Source organism: Camponotus vicinus, unplaced genomic scaffold (assembly GCF_025532165.1).
Source record: "Camponotus vicinus isolate PSW18456_S1 unplaced genomic scaffold, iyCamVici1.0 SCAF_9, whole genome shotgun sequence".
Classification (NCBI taxonomy): domain Eukaryota; kingdom Metazoa; phylum Arthropoda; class Insecta; order Hymenoptera; family Formicidae; genus Camponotus; species Camponotus vicinus.
The window spans coordinates 16,028,767-16,049,154 of NW_028141981.1; the positions used below are offsets into that span (position 1 = coordinate 16,028,767).

At 30.4% G+C, this 20,388-nt stretch overlaps 2 protein-coding genes and 1 non-coding gene across 8 annotated transcripts; all 3 read right to left on the bottom strand.

Moving 5' to 3' along the window:
* Positions 1 to 1,533: 1,533 nt before the first annotated feature.
* LOC145977359 (choline-phosphate cytidylyltransferase A) lies at positions 1,534 to 6,676 on the bottom strand. Of its 6 annotated transcripts, XM_083109285.1 has the most exons (10): positions 6,394 to 6,676; positions 5,185 to 5,354; positions 4,272 to 4,425; positions 3,303 to 3,411; positions 3,102 to 3,218; positions 2,791 to 2,942; positions 2,467 to 2,688; positions 2,133 to 2,300; positions 1,930 to 2,066; positions 1,534 to 1,850 (listed from the first exon to the last, which is right to left on the bottom strand). In XM_083109285.1, the coding sequence occupies exons 3-10, from the start codon at positions 4,380 to 4,382 to the stop codon at positions 1,745 to 1,747; spliced, it is 1,122 nt and encodes a 373-aa protein (XP_082965411.1). In that variant the 5' UTR covers positions 4,383 to 4,425; positions 5,185 to 5,354; positions 6,394 to 6,676; the 3' UTR covers positions 1,534 to 1,744. The 6 variants fall into 6 exon arrangements, with proteins under 6 accessions (XP_082965411.1, XP_082965409.1, XP_082965413.1 ...); XM_083109283.1 differs by lacking the exon at positions 5,185 to 5,354; XM_083109287.1 differs by lacking the exons at positions 5,185 to 5,354; positions 6,394 to 6,676 and adding an exon at positions 5,384 to 5,403.
* Positions 6,677 to 9,301: 2,625 nt separating this feature from the next.
* On the bottom strand, positions 9,302 to 16,475 carry Karybeta3 (karyopherin beta 3). Its single transcript, XM_083109279.1, has 14 exons — positions 16,316 to 16,475; positions 14,986 to 15,135; positions 14,669 to 14,895; positions 14,489 to 14,585; positions 13,620 to 14,185; positions 13,044 to 13,152; positions 12,383 to 12,682; positions 12,105 to 12,287; positions 11,902 to 12,028; positions 11,412 to 11,777; positions 11,071 to 11,327; positions 10,472 to 10,992; positions 10,169 to 10,388; positions 9,302 to 10,087 (listed from the first exon to the last, which is right to left on the bottom strand). Exons 1-14 carry the CDS (start codon positions 16,394 to 16,396, stop codon positions 9,998 to 10,000), a joined length of 3,294 nt encoding a protein of 1,097 aa, XP_082965405.1. The 5' UTR covers positions 16,397 to 16,475; the 3' UTR covers positions 9,302 to 9,997.
* LOC145977569 (small Cajal body-specific RNA 8) lies at positions 14,317 to 14,452 on the bottom strand. The gene has a single exon (XR_014440565.1).
* Positions 16,476 to 20,388: the final 3,913 nt, after the last annotated feature.

The window sequence follows — 20,388 nt, forward strand, 5'->3', positions numbered from 1 at the left end:
AGCTATCTATAATTATATTATCTGTAATAATTTTCTAACTTATGTATCTAAAAAGTGTAAGAATGACTGTAATACATTGTTTTAAATTATACATTATATATTGTACTTTTTTTCTAAAAATTAGAAAGAAGTATATTAATTGATTCATAAAATATTTTAGAGATTGGAAATGAGATTGCACAACAAATATTAAATGCAAGCTACATATATAAAATTGTGGCAGTATTATAGTATATCATGAAAAACTATCATAGGCATATGTCTTTCATATACAAGTAACATTCATTAATTTAATTAGCTCATTGATCTGATTTTATTTTACTAATACATATTAACATTAAAATTATTTTCCTCTAGAAGAGTATATTTTATAGTGATATAATTAAAAATTTCAATTTTATAATTTGTTTGACTCTTGATCAAGAAATATTATATATTACTCTTTGATTAATTACATTTGCAATGCAATCAAAGATTTTCTTAAATGCTTTCCTTTATTTTAATTATCATATAAAAAACTAAAATAATATATAATTACAGAAGAAATTTATTTCATAAATTTTTATTAAATGTAATAAGTCTCATTTAAAACAAATCTTTCTTTTCATCATAAGTATATAATTCTACATGTTTGTGTTTATTTCTTATACAGCATGGAATATGACATAATTTTGTAATTTATGAATGTAAAAGTATTTGTTTCTTGTACATATCTTGTGACTTATGAACATTATATATCAAGTTGTGCTATTTAAAACAAAGAGTAATTTGAAATATATTATGATTGTTTTCTTTAAAATTAAAATTGAATACATGCATAAATATGAAAAAGATTATTCAATTAATTCATCCAATTAATTCAAAGCTATTTTATAAAAATTTCTAAACATAAGCAAATTTATTATGGAAATAATCTATAGCATCTTAATTAAAATAAATCAATATTTTACAATATAAATACAATTAATATCAATATTTATTCTTATTCTTAAAAATATTGATATACAGTGATTCCTGATTATAAGTATATTATTGATATATATATATACATATATATATCATCATATGAAATTTTATTTTGGAGCACAGATTTGTGCATCTTATTTATCCAATAAATTCTCTGCCTTCACAGATATAAATCTTTTTAAAAATTTGTTGAAAACAAAGTTTAAACATTATAAAATATTAGATTTTAATATCAAATATAAATATTTAGATCAATTTGCTTGATGAAAAATGACTGTTATGTTTACAATCAGATCAGAAATTATGCTTATAACTAAGAGTCATTGTATGTCAATCAAGATTTATAATTATAATAAAATACAAAATTAAAGATATAAATAACGATTGCATTTGCATTAAAGAATATAGGAACTGGGTGAAATAGTGCCTCCGAAACATAATAATAATAATAATAATAATAATAATAATAAAAGACATTGAATATTATATTACTTTAAACAGTCTATATGTATCAGCTAACTAAGCCATCATGTATATATTATGATGTAAATAATAAAATCTGCAAGATCACATTAAACTTTCACATCACAATAGGCAATATGTTTAATATATATACCAGCTCATGTCATACAAAATCCATCAAGCATATCATTACACTCTGCATTAGGAATTTATGCAATTGTATGAAAATACATCTAAATTTTCAAGGTAATAAATAAAAATTGCACGATAGTTTGGTCAAAAAGAATACATAATGCTGCTTTAATGTAATCAATTATCATTTGGAGTGTAAATTTTCCTCTTCATCATCACTATAATCATCGCTTAAATAATGATTGTTTTGATGTGAAAACTCATAGCGTCCTGTCTTGTTTGGTGGTGGACTAATATAAGATGTACAAATATAGTTTAGTATCAAAAATATATATATGTAAACTTTTTAATATATATTAAAAATTGTACCTTGTCGGATCTTCATCATTGTGACTGTTACTGCTGTTACTGCTGTTACTGCTATTTGGACTGCCATCTCTTTTCGGGCTTGCTGGCGGAGATAATGCTTGCATCAAGCGACCTTTACTTTCATTCCAAATTGTTGACTATAAATGAAAATTTTTAATATATTTGTATACAATACATACACATATTTGTAAATGTATACATACCAATCTGCCTTCTCTTCCAAATAGCAAAAGAAAAGCATCGATAAAGTCCCGAGATTTTTCTTCCCATTTGCTTATCATGTCCATTCGTTTCTCACCAATATTTTCCATTACTCTTTTTCCTTTATCTTTCAGATCATCAAATTTGTTTTGTAGGCGAAATTTTTTTTCCTTTAAAATTTCTCTTGTTGTAATTATACTTTATTCATTATAACTACCCTTTATTTCTGATTATATATTTTTTTCAATATATATATAATTGTGATATCTCTTTCCAGCTAACAATTTGAATGTAATATATGGACATATCATTATTAAATAGTAAATAGAGACTTACATTAAGAAAAGAAACATTAAGTTCCTTTGCACTGTAACCTCGCGCAAGATTTCTTCTAACATACATGTCATAATCTTTGACTATTCTTGCAACTATATCCGATGTGGAAACGCCTTCTGTTCTCTGTGTAGCTACAAACATGCCTTTAGCTTTTAGTTTAGCATAAACGTCTGAGCTATCGTCTGACATATATGGTATATCGTCATGAGCCACAAAGTCAATCTGTAACATAATATTCATTCAATATTTAATTTTTTAATGTATTAAACGTAGGATTTTATTTAATAGATTTTAAAATATAAATCATTTTTTCGATGATTGTACCTTATGCTTCTTAATAAACTCATCATCAAGTTCCCAAGGTGCATCTCGGACAACTTCATCTACATATCTACAATGCCTAACAGCATCGTATCTTTCTAAATCTGTCATTACAGTTCTTCCTTTCTTACTATGTGTCAACTCATCATTACACACTGTAAAATAAAAAATTATGATTGATATGCTATAAATATTTATAGTACTATCGTAATTTAAAGATATAAATAAAATCATAAATATAATTATATAAGTAATATGATTTATAATATGTAAATAGCAAAATTAATTTTTAAAATAAAATTTTGTATAGTTACCTCCAACAATGAGATAAACGTTTGCAAAGATATTCTTTGCTTGTAAAAGTTGCCGTGCATGTCCTTGATGAAAAAGATCATAAATACCGTCGGCATAAACTCGAATTTTTCTAGGAACTGGAAAAAAAATTTAAACAATACATACATCAAAATGAAAAAAAATAATGATTTAGTATTATTAATGATATTTTTGAAATATACCTTTTCCACTCCTTGCTTGTTTTAAAGTAATTCTTGTATTGTAATCACATGCATTTCTCTCTATAATAGCCTCTGAATCATCACTAAAAGGTGCTTCTTTACAAATAGACTAAAATAAATAAAAAATTGAACTGTTGACATTTTGTACATAAATGAGCGAAGTAGAAAAATTTTTCTTTTGGACTTGTGTTAAGATTTAATTATAGATTGTGTGTCTTTAATATTACCATTTCAATTTATTCCATTTCCATTTCTGACTTGTAATATTACATTCTTATTTTAATATACTAAAAGGAGTAAAAAAGGATTTAAGTAAACTCACTTGAAATTTTTCATGGTAAATTGATACGTGATTTGTACAATTTTTTAAAAGCAGTAAATTTGCATCGTTATTTTCAGTACAATTCTGTTTAGAACCCCAAGTCATTGTTTTAATACAATTTGATTAACTGATATTTGTAAAGCTAAAACTTATGTCTTAGCTCTTTGTGTAAAATTACAATTAACTTTTATATTAAAAACATACAAAACACTTGATGTATAATAAAAAACAGAAGTTACACAATTGCATTTAGCTTTTTAGAGAAAATTATAGGATACATTTTTAAATAAATGTTAAATCGTATTCAATATGTGTGTCAATGGGACTTTACTTTTAGAAACTGAACAAGACTATTGGAGCACTAAGAATTTTCAAGCTTTTATCATATTAGATATGCTAATCTAGAATCACGCCAGGTTATTATCAGTTAAAGAACAATATTATATTATCTTTAGTAGATAATTTTAAGTGATTGTATCTCTTATAAATAACATTGATGATATCAATAGATTCAATATAGAGAATTTATAAATATATATATAATTCTCATTTTGCAATTTCACAATGATATATTTTTAGATCAGATGCAATCATACTGTGACTCTATCATTTATATGCTTGCGCTAATAACATATGTTAATACTTACAGCATGAATCGGAGAATCTTCCCTCGAACAAGATGGGTTTTCTCCATTAATATTATTCTGGTGGGATACAGTAGTCAGCATAGTTTCTTCTCTGGGACGCTTCCTGGACATTTTCTTACTTTTGCAATGCTGTTGCCATACAGCTTTCGTTTAACTGTAAATGTATGAATGTCACTGTCAAATTATGCAGTATAATTCTAAGATAAAAAAGGGGCATTTATACCACAATATTTACAGCTATTAATAAATTACATAAATGTGAAGAAACAATCATATTATAATTGAATATAATATTGCTGCTACTTTGAGTATATGATATCACATATCTGTCCATTTATAGAAACAAAATTATAATAAATATAATAAATAAATATTAATATCCATATATTTGAGAGGAATCTTAACCATAATTACACTATCAGGGGTAGGTCGGAAACGTATAATCCACGACGGCATGATTCTTTTATGTTTAGATAAGCTTTAAAGATCGAAATTCGCGATCTACGGCGTATCAATCGACGTCACACGACGCTGCGCCTGCGAGTCGCGTGTCACGCACGATATCCGGCGACGTGCCGTATTTTCCGTTGAAGAAATTCACCCCGTAAAAGCCGTATGAAAAACGAGATACGACGCTTATCGATACATGTAACACGAGAATCGATGTTGACGGAATTCCTCAGCACTTACGAGCCAGGACGATCGGATCTGCGTTGGTGCGTTTCTCTTTATGCGAGGAAAGCGACGAGAAACAACTGGACTACGATTGTGTCAGCAGCGTTGAATTTCTCCTTGGATCTCAATCAGCGTACTTTCGTAGAGTTAGACTAGAAGCGCGAAGTCGTAACGGGTTTCCGCGGTGCAAGTTGAGAAAGACTGGACGTTAAATGCAACGTGATGCAAGAGACTCTACCTCGACAGCGTCTCGAGTTAATGGCCATACCACGATACGCAAACAGCTGACCTAGCAGACGCCTGCCACGATAGGTCAATTCCTCGTTATAGCTGCACGCCTTCCGTGTAAAATTCACTTATCCTTGTTTTTTTCTTTATCCGTTTGAGTGCAATTTTGAGAAAGTAACCCTGGGTCATACAAAAAATAGATTGAAAACCTGTTAGAATGTTAACACTGCTGATGAGGTGGATTTGCATATAGCCGCATAAAACGTAAGCAAATGCAGAGAAGCCGACCAATTGCGTTTTCAATACGAGAAACGTCACGTTGCATTTTGTGTATTAAATGCGTGATTGGTCGAGCTCGCTATGTTAAATTTGAAACGTGTATTTAGACACGTGTCTAAATGTGTATATCTAGACTAAACATCATGTGTATATCTATCTTGGCAAAAATAAGAAAAACAAGAATCTCCACGTAAGGGAGATTGAGCCAACTGTGTCATGGGAAAGAATTTTTTTTCTTTCATAAATCATTTTCTCGATATTTAAAAAATTGGAAATTCGAGAGAAAAAGGAATTCTCTTGAAAAATAAAAAACAAAATTTATTAATTAGCCGATCTTTCCTCCGCAAGAAGCGAAATTTCGAAAATTTCACTCCATATGTGAAGTTTCGAAAATGGTGCAATGCACCATGTTTTATGCATTACGTGATTTACGGTCGCTTGACCGTAATAATCAACGTACCCGGCGCTCTTCCGCTTTTTTTTTCCTGTTTTCTCTTTTGTTGCAGTGCATTTACCGTTATAAATATATGCTGTCGAGAGTCAATTGCTACTGACGATGACAATTGGAATATTCCGTTCTAATCAACATCGATTCATTCAATCAACATCGAAGTCATTGGTTACTTCCCGGAGTTAAAAAGTTAATTTCAGCGGATTTCTTGGCGAAGCGCAAATGCAAAGTGTCTATAAGTATTCGTTAAAATATATTGCCGACAAGTGGCAATATATATAACACTCGGGAACAATTTCTCACATCGATCTTTTCATATCAATTATTTCACGCGTCGCTCTCAAATGTGACATACGAGAGCGGATATTCTACGGATGACAATTGCAGACTGCGGGGATTCTCCGTGCGAATTCTCTCCGCGATGGATCCTCTATATTTAACACTCGAGCCGCGCTGTCAAATTACAGAGCAACCTGAGCGGATTCTTACCGTTATCGAGCCAGTCGCGCGCGTGCAACACAAACACAGGGCACTCTTCGAAATTTGCCGGGCGTCGCAAACGCGTTCTCGCCTCGCACCCGGGGTGTGTCACGAGGTGATGCAATTTCAAGATTCGCGGAGGACCGGCGATAACGGGGGACACCCGGACTTATCTCTCGCGTCGGATCAATAAATCCCGATGTGCGGATCGAATCGAGTGCGCGATTTTTCGACACGCCGTACGCTGCGTTTGACACGTTCGCGTTCACGCGACACGGTGGATACGCGTGTAATGCGCAGGCGCGGACGCTCCTCCGTCGCGACGAGCGTCGAGGGGCTGACGATGACGTAATATCGGATGATCACCGGCGTCATGTGCCGGCTGCGTCCGCATAACGTACATACATACACGTAATTGTCATCTTTCTTTTCCTCTAGACCATTCTCTACATATACGAGAAATGCGTATGTGGAGAGTGGGCTGCAGAAAAAAAGGTAACAATTGGTAGAAGGCATATGGCGCATTCTCGAGGAAACTCCTTCCACTGTTTTTATTCACACCCGAGACGCGACTTCGTCGATTCCCGACATTGACCTAGCACACTTTGATAATCTCATATGTTTACATGATAAGATACAGAAAAAGATAATCTTACGCAAATCACATATGATTTATACACATGTGTCAGAGTCGCGGCTGGAAATGATTTTTTTTATAGGAACGTTCAGAGTCGTCGCTTGCGGTATCTGCTAATGGATATTTTTTCTTTTTAGTTTGAACTGCGCGTTATAAGCTCTCAGATTAAAGATTTATAAAGAGATAGAGGTACATAGACAATTATATACATATATGGGTACTTATGCATATAGCTGCACAGAAAAGTTTAAGATGTTAAATGCATTTCGCTTATATACACATAAGTACCTCATATATATATACATATAAGTACCGTTGTGCAAATGACGCTCTCCAAGGTTCTCCTGTTACTTTGTAGTATGTTTTCATTTTACAACAGGTTGCCTTTAAGTATATCACACAATTACTCACATATCACATAATTATTCATATATGCCTAGTCCGAGTTTATACTTTTTAAAAGGCATCTTTACCTATAACTTTTTGGTACTAATATATTTCTGAGCGCTTATTGACATTAAAAAAAAAAAATTTCTCCACAGATTTATTTTTGACGCATATAAATGAAATTGATGATGCTCCAATAATTATTTCTCAACTGTTCTAATTATAAATATACAGATAGGATTAATTCACATCATATAAAGTGCCTGATATCAGCTGACTCAATAGCCAATATTGACCTATTATCCTTGATGCAATATATTGAAACATATTCATACAATGAAACAGTGAAAAATGCGAATACTATAAATAACCACACTATGCTGATATGATACTTTGCAACCATTACATGTAGTTCTCGTTGCTTTAAAAATTATATAGGATACCTACACAAAATATTTTATCTTTTGTGACACTGATAAAATAATAATCAATAAATCGATGCGACTATGCGATACTTCTAATCATTTCATTTCAGCTTTTTTTGTTCCATCACACATCGATTTTTATAAGTATAGAAGTTGTTTATAAAATTATTATTTAGCCTTATAAATTTTAAATGAATATGCAAATTAATTTATGGTTTTATTCATAGCTTAATAACTTTTGTAAAAACTTAATAGGCTAATTAATTTTATATTATATTCTTAAAAATGTGTGTAACTATTATAATGTATTACAGAATTATATAAAGTTTATTAAAATTATTATGCATATGTAGGTGTGAAAAGCAAAACAATCAATTACAAAGCTGAGATTTATTTTAATTAATAATAACTTTTTAAAATAATCTCTATATAATTGTAAGAGAATCCTATAATTTTTTCTTTCATACTGATTTTTACTTTTCCTCTCTCACAGATACGTATCGTGTAAATAGTCCAACATTGATTTTTATATGTGCATAAAGTATATGTGCATTTTACAAGATTGTAGTGTTGATTTTTCATGCAACAATTGTCGAGGCAGTGTCTGCCATATATCAAGGATACTTACAATTGAATAATTCAATTCTTTATATTTGTTTGATATTTATATACTTTGATGTTGTATGTACAAATAAATGTTATTTCTTCAATTTTACTCCTTTAGATACCATAGTAAAAAAAAAGAAAGGCTACTTGGAACTTTTATATTGAAAGAGTAGAGCCACAAAGAGCTTGACTATATTTAAATTTTCCTTCAGTGAAATTTTAATATAATTGCAAATTTACCAGAGTATACATAAATAAATAGCAATGATGAATTATTTAAACAAATCATTTCACTGAGTTTGTTTCATTTAATACTAATAATCTTGATTCTCATTGTATTATATCAATTGAAGAAAATGTAATGCATAGAATCGATCAATTTTATATGAATTTGCATCAACTTTGTATAATATGTTTCATTATTATTCCTTTTTATTATCGGATAACATTAGATATATGACAAAAATATTGTAAAATTACAGCTAAGTATAACCTAATAAAAATTAGCTGTAAAATTACAAGAAAAAGTTGTAATTTATATATACGGTGTTTAAATATGCATCTTTTATATAATCCTATAAAAGAGATGTATTCATTATATATTGCTAAATTTATAATGAATCTAAAAGTCCTAAAATGTTTCATTACATTTCATTCAAAAGGCATCCATATACAGACCTCAACATTGCAATATTATCGATATTATTAAATAACAGTTACTGCATCTAAATTTAATAATAAAAATATCTAAATCACAATGTCACACATTTGCTTCATGGCTACAATGAGGTTCCAGTCTATTTTATAGCTTCGTCATTATTTTGCCAAAATAGGATAAATAAAATTGAGAGTATAGACACAATTTGAAAGATCACAGTGAGAAAATTATAATTTCTTAATATTATGTTCACATAACAAAGCTATGATGTGTACGCTGCACTATGCAATTTTTACAAAGCCATTTTTTCCAAGTTTTTTAAATTTAGCATCATTCGGCTCTCAATGGCGGAGAATAGTATCGTTTGGAAATTCGGCTTAAGTCGATGTCATCATTCATAAATTTTTCAATAATGTTAACCAATGTAATGTAAAAAAGAAAGAAGAGTAAATATATATATACATTACATAAACAAATATAATATTAAGCTTAAAACCTTTTTAGGAATACATAAACTACATTTCTCCAAATTTTGTCAATTTAAATTCATTTAGTTAATAAAATTTCTTTTGACTTAATTTCATTTACAACAGTATCATGAATGAAACAATATTAAACAAAAATTTCACTTCAAATGTTTTGCAACAATCCTTGACAATAGAAAACTGAATCTGAGAATATCAAAACTGATAATAATTCAGAATTAATCATATGCTCAACAAGTTACATGGATAATAGTATATGAAATACTTAAATATATTTGCAAGTATGTAGGCTGGAGCGAACAGTTTATATAGGTATAATCTAATTACCTAAAATCTCTGATTCTTTTCCCGGGAGATTAATTAACGCGGGCATTTAATATTATTATATTTTTACTTTTGTTACGATATTAAAAATTCAACTTAATGTGCTAAGTGCCTCGTGAAGCGCTTGTTGCTGATCTGGTGTTAATTGCATTATAATTGCCTGGAACATTGTCTCATTGTTCTGGAAAGAAATGAATTTTATATATATATATTCTTTTTTTGAAAACAATAAATATAAACGTGATCTTTCATGTATTCCCACCTGTATTTCTCTAACAATACTAAGAATTCTTGACATAACAGGATGATCGGTAAGCACAGCTTCTCTGAGTAACGCTTCAGCAAAGAAACTTATAAGTCGAGGCAAATGCACATTATTTGTTCCTAAAACTACTGTATGATTTGCTTCAATCAAATCACACAAGTATTCATAAACATGAGGTGCTTCCTCTTTATCTACACCAACTGGCAGCCAAGTTAGCCTACCATAAACAAAAGCGTTTAGAAAAGTTTATTTGTATTTATTAGATATAATCACTTATATGCTTGAAATATGAAAACTTACCAGTGTGGAAGAATTTCATCGACATTGATTGCTTTATTATTATATTTGAGAATTTTAGTTACTGCCGAAATAGCATTTTCAGTAGGATTTACATTCTCTAACGACCTAGATTCAGGATCGTTGATAACTTCCATTAGTTTTGGTAAAGCTTCTGCACATGCTTGTGCAAATCCTTCTCCTCCAAATTGTCCTAAAACTCCACAACCATAAGCTGCTGCTTGTCTAACTTCTGCAGATTTATCAGAAACGTATTGAATCATAGGTCGCAAGAAGAAATCTTGATATTTTGCGCACTCGGGTCCTCCGAATTCTATTACGTCATCAAAGACACATAAGGCCCATTGATGATCCGACCATGATCTTTCGGGGCTCAATAATTTTACGAAATGTCCGCATATTTGATCAAAGTATGGGAAAAATAAAGACTTATACGTTGCAAATAAGGCATGTAAAATATCAGCGATTCTAGCGAGGATACTTATGTCCTCATCGGCGTCTTTAGCAAGTTGTTCTTCAACGACCTAAATATAAATAAAGAATATTAATATACAAAGAAAAATTTCTAAAAAGTTGTACGTATAATTAAGTTTTGTTAATACATCGTCATAATCTTCTTCGTCTTTTCGTTTTTCTAATCTAGCAACTGCTCTTTCAAAGTGTTCATTAAGTAATTTATCAACAAGCCGTAAAAGTTCAGTCATATGTGGTGCATTTAAACAACCTGCGCCCAAATTTTCGATACAGTTTGCTAAGGAGGATAATAGTTCCAACAATACTTCAGATTCCGGTTCTGTATCGATAGCTTTCAACAAATCTGGGCAGATATATGCCCACATACCTTCTAAATATTGTGGGCCTGTGTAAAAACGTTAATATATGTATATATTATTGTTACAATGTTGTTATTATAATTACTTTTTTAGTAGAAATATTATCTAACCTTTTATTTTAGCACAATCAAGGAGATATGGCAAACTTGCCGCAGCTGCGGTTCTCACACCGTCATGGAAATAAAATTTCAACATCGGCACCATTAATCGTACTACTTCTTCGGCATAATCCGCAAAACCTTCTTTTAATTCTCGTGCATAGCAAACCAACATTTCGCATGCGGAGGCCTTATCTTCCAAACCAGCCGTTTTAATTCCAAAGTTCTGTTGCTCTCCTAGTTGAACAAATTGCCAATCAAGATCACTTTCAATGCCTTCCATGTCTTCATTATCCAACAATGCAACCTCAGGTTTCATAGCAGCTGTTCGTAATACAGGTCCCATTACCAATGGTAGGTACTGTTCGAATTGTTTTCCTAAGAAAGTCAAGTGGTTTTAAGAAATCATATTACGCAATAATATAAAATAATTAATCGTTCATTAATAGTTCTTGTATATAAACATAATTTGTCACACTTAGAATATATACATATGTCTTACCAAGAATTTTACATATTCTGGCCCAAGCAGATATAAGATAACTGGTTTGTGGATCATCGTCTGGAAGATCACCTTCTGAATGCGTTTTTAATAACATATCCATAACATCACTAGCATCCGCAATAAACTGTTAAAAGTGAACATTATAATTATAATGAACTTTTGTCTATAAAATTAAACAAGAAATTAAAACAATTGATTACCTTTTCTGGACCAACAGCTAGACCAATAAGACTAACACATTCGATGGTCTTGCCTCGTAACATTTTATGTTCTTGTTGATTTGCATTTTGGATAATATACTTCAAACAAGGCATTAGCCTATCATAATATGTTACAAATTGTTCTTCGCAAGTATCAGCAACAGAAGCAATTGTTGTTACAACCTAAACATAAAAAAAAGGCAGAAATTTATATATTTGCAAAAAAATTCTAGTTCTTTATAAAATTTTTATTAATATTTATATTTCATCCAACTTACTTGTTCGAGTACGAGTTTAGTTCCCTTTTCAACTAATTCATGAAACTTAGCAGTCAATATTGATTCGAGTTTAGCCATTATGGCATCCAAATAAGGTGTTAGAATATTTTTCGGACAATCTTCACTAAAATTTACTAGAGCTGCACCAGCATGAGCTTGAACTCTGGGGTTTGCATTATCGTCCAATACCATCAACAATCCAGGAATAACTTTATCGTGAAATTTCTTTTCAAATATAGGCGAAAAATCTGTAGACATTTGTCCTACCGCATTGCAGGCAGCGTATCTTACACGAGGATGCTGAAAGTAATATTACTTAGTATTTTCGAAGATTTTTGCACTTATATAAAAAATTTTGAATAGAAATTGTGTATGTTCCAAAACTATGACTGTTTAATAGTAAACAATCAGCTCTCAGGAACTACAAAGGATACATCTTGGAATCTATATTACCAAAACGATAATACAGCAAGAATTTGTCTCCTTTGTTTAATTTGCCACAAATGTAACACTATCATACTCAAACAATGAATATGACTGTTGACTCGATTTATGGCTCATTTTAATAAATTATATGAATGGGGTATGATGTAGATATAATTTCAAACTAGTTTATGAATGATATTATCATAAAATCATGAAACATATTTGTTATACTTACTGGATCCTGCAGATATTGTATGACACCATCCATTATTTGTGGCAAAAGACTTTCCATTTGCTTATGGCACCCTTCACCAATAGCTGAAATAGCCATAAGTGCTGCATGTCTAAATAATAAAAAATTAAAATCTCAATTTTTCAAATTTCCTCATTTTTTTTAAATTGTATAGAATTAATGTATGTTATATGTGTGTGTAAGGAATAAAAAAATAAATTTCATAGAATAAAATTTGATTTAAAAAATATTGAAAGAATGTATTGTATGTTTCAAAATTATAGCAATCATAGACATATAAACATATAACTGCCAATTTTTTTTGAACATTCATGAGAGTCTCAAATACCAACTGCCAAAACGGCAGCTAGAAAAGAGAATCATCTTGATTATTCTGTCACAAATGTAACGCAATTACTTATATAAGTATATGCAATTGCTGACTTTTTGTGACATTTTATACATATACATTTATTTACATATAATACCACAGATAAATACCACACAATATTAAATGTTTGATATCATTATGATAATAATTTAATACTTATAAAGAAATAATAAAGATTTAATATTCACCTGTACTTCCAATTACTATTATTTAACATGGTAGGGATGTTTTGCACAATCTGTGGTAGCATTGTTTGCCCTCCTAAGCCACATGCCAATCTATCTAATGCACTTTCAGCAACTACATTATTACTATCATTATCTTCTTCAATGATTTCATCAGAGAAGCTCCACTTTTCATCCTCATCTAAATCAGTCATCATCTCCAATACTAATGGTACTAAAGATGCAATATATTTCCCACCAACTTTCCGTACCATAGCTGGTGCAGTTTCTGCCAAAGTTACCAAAACTTCTAGTGCCAATTGTCTCCAATTATCAGGCATCTCATCATTGGAGAATACATTCATACACATTTGCATAATATTATCCAATTGTCCCCTGAGGAATTTTGGTGTGGTTTCAGCAAGATCTATCAACACCTTTAAAAGAGCATCATCATCTTGCTTTTCTATAGATTGAGCAATTACTTGTACTAGTGCTGGAACTAGTTCTGAGAAATGCTTGTGTATATTATTCTCTTTGTCATGTAATGTTATAAACGCCCCAATTGCTCTCACTGCTTGAAATCTGACCTGAGTAATTAAATAATTGCAATTATTATAATTTTACTCTTATTATGATAAAAAAATTTCTTATAATTTCAGAAGATTTTTTTTTTATATTTCTTTAGATTATTAATATAAAATAAAATCTGTTTCATATAAAATGTACGCCCCGTATCTGTCTGTAAATTAATACTTCACAAATTACAGTCATCAAAAGGCACTTAATAATTGTTTTTGGAAGGATTAAGTGACGAGCAATTTTTATTTTGTAAAAACTCGTGCATCTATCTCCCGTTAGAACAAATAAAACTAATGTAAATTGCATGTTACCTCATAATTTGTCGCATCTAGAATAGATTGCTGTAACATTTGTTTGATCAGATCAAGATAATTTGCTTGTTGGTTTCCAAATACACCTGGGACGGATCTGTAGATACACAATATATTTTTTATTTTTACTTTTTCAATAGATATACCATTATTCGTAAAATGGATTTAAAGGAAACTTACGTAAACATTCGGAGTGCGCTTTCCTTTAATGCTGGTAATGGACTGTTTGCACATTGAAATAGGAACTGAAGAAATTCTGGCCATTGATTATTGCCATCTTCATCTATTAAATTCCTGGCAATTTCGGCCGCGACTTCACAGACTTTACGTCGTATAGTATCTGTCTGTTCAGTTTGAACTGATAATAAAATTTGTTCTTTCAATTGAACTTGTGCTTCTGGTGGGATCTGAAATAATTATATATTGATTAATAATGCGGATTGAAAAGTGTATTTTAATAATTAAATAGTAGAGAAACATAAAGAAATAATATCTACCTTGGGATAGAAATCCATAAATTCAGAAGCGAATAGTCGACGCAATAATACTGCAGCCATGGACCGCATTTCTTCAGCAAGTGTGCCATTGCAAATAGTAGTTAAAAGAAATGTCACCTTGCTTTCCACTGGAAGATTACCGTACGCCTCCTAAATAAATTTTTATTTAAAAATATTAGCTAAAATTCTTTCGTCGATGAAGGATAATTAATCAAACAATATCTCTTCCTTCAAAAATGTATAATTGTTTTGAAAAATATAACAAAATTTTTATTTTTTTATGAATCAAATTTTAAAGAAAAATATCACAAGAAGTTTAAAATAATATAGCAATATCAAAAATTATAAAATAATATATAAAAGTGTTCTACTTCAAAAACAGGTGTCTTTGTCCTGTTGTTTTATATATATTGCAAGTTGCATATATGTATATGTATAAAAATAAAGAATATATGCAATGTATGTGTACATGAATAGCATGTATAGATGCTAAAATCAAAGCTCGCTCCAAAATTAAATTTACCAAGTTGAATCTGACTCATTCCACGCCAAGTGCATACTATATCAGCGCGCATATATGAATATTCGGTGAATGCGTGACACGTGATCGGGCCGTGAGTCAAGGTAAAACGTGTATGTATATACAAGATATCTCGCGCGTAACGATAAAAATCAAGCGAGCGATCCGAAGTCGCGACTCCTCGACCTGTGTCAGATAGATCGCATCGAGCAAGATGATAGGACACGCGACTCGCTCCGCGGAAGCGATCGCCGGAAATCGCGGGAATCCTGCGTAGGCGGGAAAGCGAGATGAAACGCGGAGTCGCGTGCAACTCGCTATAGTAAATTGCGCACATGTAACGCGGCATCTTTAACGCGCGGATTGCCCCGAAGACGCTCCAACGTAACGGGACCTCGTTGAATCTGACAGGCCGCGACATTCGTCATCCAGGCGAACACGCCTGGCGAAACACGCGGGACCGATGACGGACCGATGACACGCGCGCGCGCTACTCGCGTGCGAGACACCATTTTGGATTTCTCGGCCGATCGCGCGCGGATATACTTGTCAATGCGTCGAAATGATTCGCCTCGCGATGGATTTTCCTCGGCTCGACCCGTCGCGGTTGGCCGACGAATCGATCGAAGGGTCGCGTGTCGCGCGAGCCGCGCCGCCCACGACACCCACATGCGAGCTCTGACAACACGTCGGCAACGTGCTCGCCACTGAATGTGCCGCAGCGCGGTGCACGCGAGTGTACTCGCGTTCCTGGCGACGCGATCGACGTCTTCCGCGCACGGCCAGGAGACGTGCCGACGTCTTACGTACCTCCGCCTGCGTCCGGGCATCGTTATCTGTGCTGAGGAGTGTATTTAAAAGCTGTTGAAACTGATCGAGGTCTGCCGCCATTGTCGCCGAACGAATGAAGTCGAGCACACACTTGTCCGAGTTGAGATCGTCATTTGGCGCTGCCAACGTTGACGCGAGACGCGGAAATGTCACTATTGATCGCAATGCTGCCAACGCTGCTGACCGTTTATCGTTTGAAAATTGGACTTAATGGAAAGTTCACTAGATATGCATAATTGCGTTCGACAATTTACTCATTGGATAGTAATTGATTGATCAATCAAGACAAAGAAATTTTTGCATCTTTTGGGATTGTCATTTTTAGATTTCTCTTCGACGCATGCGTACGTATATAAATGAATTGCTAAATACATTTCGAAATTAATATAAAGTTTCAGCCTTCATTTAATTTTCATTAACTTTAATTAATGTATGATGTAATTTCTGATTTTTATTTTTGATTTGATAAACTTTATATATTTTTGATTTGGTAAACTTTATATATTTTTAATTTAAAAATTTAAGTATATATATATATATATTTATAAATATATCATAGAAAGAAGGCAACAAAATACACTTCGAGACTTTCAAGTCTCGACATAAATATGCTTTTTGTAGAGAGAGAATGTACTGAAAAATCATTGTCAAAAAATAAATTGAGAAAATTTAATTAAATTTAATTAAATGATATAGTAATACATATATATCCTTTTTTATTTATTTTTTATATTTTTGTGCGTGTTCTTCTCATACGCATACATATGTAAATCATTTTTTTCTCCGATTTTAAAATATGAATTCTAAATTTCTTTTTTAAATTAATTTAAAATTTAAAAAGATTATTTTTCTTTTTATTATATATATATATATATATTGCATTTTATATATTTCTGTTGTTTCATATTTTTTTCTAGGTAATATACTTTTATGGAATTTTAATTAACTATATATATAAAGTATATTTTTCTCTTATGTATTTTTGTTACTAAAAATATTTTTAAATTTCTGTTATTTTATATTTAATTTAGTTTGTTAAATAAGTGTGAAATATATTTCAATTATAATTATAACTATATATTATAACTATAACTATATATATATAACGAATAGCTACTTTATGTTCTCGCATGATTTATCACAGATAATCCAACATTTTATTACGTATTATATCACCATGCTTTGAGTTTACCTTTGCTGATAAATTACAAATCGAAATTATGCGTTCGATGTAAATTACGTCTAATATAGGAATTCATTATTGCAACATTAATATTTGAGTCTGTGTGATCTTTCATTATAATATTGCGTAATTGGTACATAATTATATTTTTTGTAAAATTACTCTCTTTTTCTTTCAGCCTTAATTTACTATTTGCTCTCGTTTGACATCAGGGATGATACCAGGATGGGAAAAAAACGAGCTTACGCTAGCGCGTTTCGTAATTACGGTGATTTTCCACAATTAAAGTTTGTTTAATCGTGGACCAGCACGTGGACCGCGTTTGCGAAACGCAATCTGATTGTGCAACTCGATGCATTGCACTTTATTTGCAACGACCTGCGTTCATTGTATACCTTCGTGTTACGAAGCATGATTATAATGAAAATAATTTCAGAGACACGCAAATTGAGAAGCATAGGAGAGATAGAGAAAGAGCGAATCTCGTAATTCTCCAAAATTTATGATAAATTCTGAAACAAACCTCTTTACGTAAGATTTATGTAAAGATTTGGATGAATTGTCTATATGTTTTTTCTTTTGCATTTCGTGTAGTAAAAATATTTTATGAACTTAATACTTGATATCTCTAAAATTCAATTTTAAAATAAAAGAAAAAAATACATCTTTATATAAAACGATTTATTTTAAAATTTATCACATGTCTCGGAGGATATGAGTTTTGCTTTTTTGTCTTCGTCAAGTGGCACACATAAAGATAAGATATTGTTTTTATTTAATATTAAAAAAATATTTTTTGTACAGTTCTTATTTTTTATTAAATACTTGAATTCAAGAGCTACTTTATAAATACGTTATGATAAAAACAAATAGATAAATTTGATAAGATAAAATCATACATATAGAGTAACAGTATTATTTCCTTTATTTTTTATATTGAAACTTATCTATATGCAATTCTCTTATTTTAATATTGATTAAATATAGATAATTGAAAATAATAAAAAGTTTTGATTAAAAATATTGTTTCATATTGAATTAGCGAAATAATACAATTTATTATAGCTATATACATATATCTATCAGAATAGCTATTTGATTCCAAGTAAAACATATCTTCTTAATGACAATGTTTAAAAAAAATATTTTAAATCTGGATTACAGAATAATCGTTTACAAATATTTAATGTCCATTAAATGTTTAGTGTCTCATTTAGATAAAATCAGACGCTATAAACGCTTCTATTTGAATATGAATAATATAGCAATTAAAAATCGGAAACGCATATTATTATGTTTCAAAATAAAGAAAATGAGTGGAATTTTTTTCTATTCTGTTTTGTGATCTCTTCAGTATAGAGTTGAAATTTGCAAGTTACAGTGTGATATAGTGAGCATTAATTTATCATTACATTATTTGCATTAAAAAATGATTTTTTTTTTCAATTATAAAGTTACATTGATACATTAATAATAGGCATGTAGGGTGAAATAAGCATGTGAATTAACATAATTTTATATTTCTTTTATATTTTACAATTGGTTAAATTAATTTTGCGTTAACAGAATGGGAAAGACATCTCTTCATTTGAATCATATGATGTATAATTATATATGTACATAATGTATATATATGTATATACAGTACATATATATACATATGTGTACGTAATATCTTTTCAGATATATTTAATCTGTGATAACGTGAAACAGAATAATCGGGAGCAGAAAAATTTGTATCGATGTATATTTCGCATGCAGAGTCGCAAAACAAAGAAGTACCCGTTGTAACATCTGTTGTTATGACAATTCAATGGTTTTACGCATGTGATGTCCACTGTTACACGCGATCAGTTGATTTATCACGAATGATATTACAAAATATACTTCCGAACACGTTTCCATATCGAGTACGAGTGCGCTTTTATCTCGTGCGTATTGTAAAAATAAAAAATAATACGTGGGAAGCATAAAACTATCACGATTGCTATATCATTTTTATGTAATTTTATCTGTTTTTTATCTTTTTATATAATTTAATTTTTTTTATATCTTTTTTATGTATTTCGAGAATATTAATCAATTTAAATTAGATAGTATTTGGTTTTATCCTGCTGTCAGTTATGATTATTTTATATACATATATACACACATATATACATATATATTACAATTGTAATTATAAATTAACTTTAACGAAATATTGCAATCAATAATTATGTCATGCTAATTCTAACTCATAGTAGGCAAAAATAAAAATGGAGAATATACTATTATATTTTAATCATATAAATTATATACAAAATACTAAAAAACAATAAATTTTGATCACTTTTGTACGGAATAACTCAACTTTTTATTTTTATTTGTGACTTTTAATTGAGATGTGATATCAAGACAATAAGATGAATAGAAATATTTCGATAAGAATTTTATGTGATTTTTCATGTCAAGATTCTATTGTTTTGATTATTTCAAAGTATGAAGTTTGTTTACTTGGCATCGCATACGCGCGATAAATTATATTTAAATCCCTAGCTTTTAAAAAATATCTCATATATTCATTATTACATACATATATATATGCATAATGGCAGGCACAGTCATCTTGAGCTTTACTAAGTGGATCATTTGCCTCTTTGCATAGATATTGTGTGTGTTGGCATTAATTTGTTGTTAATTAATTATGATAGAGTAAGATGATTATTAAAAAAAGAATTAGTAAAAAGAGCATAGAATGATAAAGAAATAACAAAATAGTTACTGTAATTGTGTAAATAAAATTCTATTCAATCTATTTGATCAATATAATTTCAAGAAAATTTAATGGCTGAATATATAAGCGTAATACACTGAAATGTACTATTTT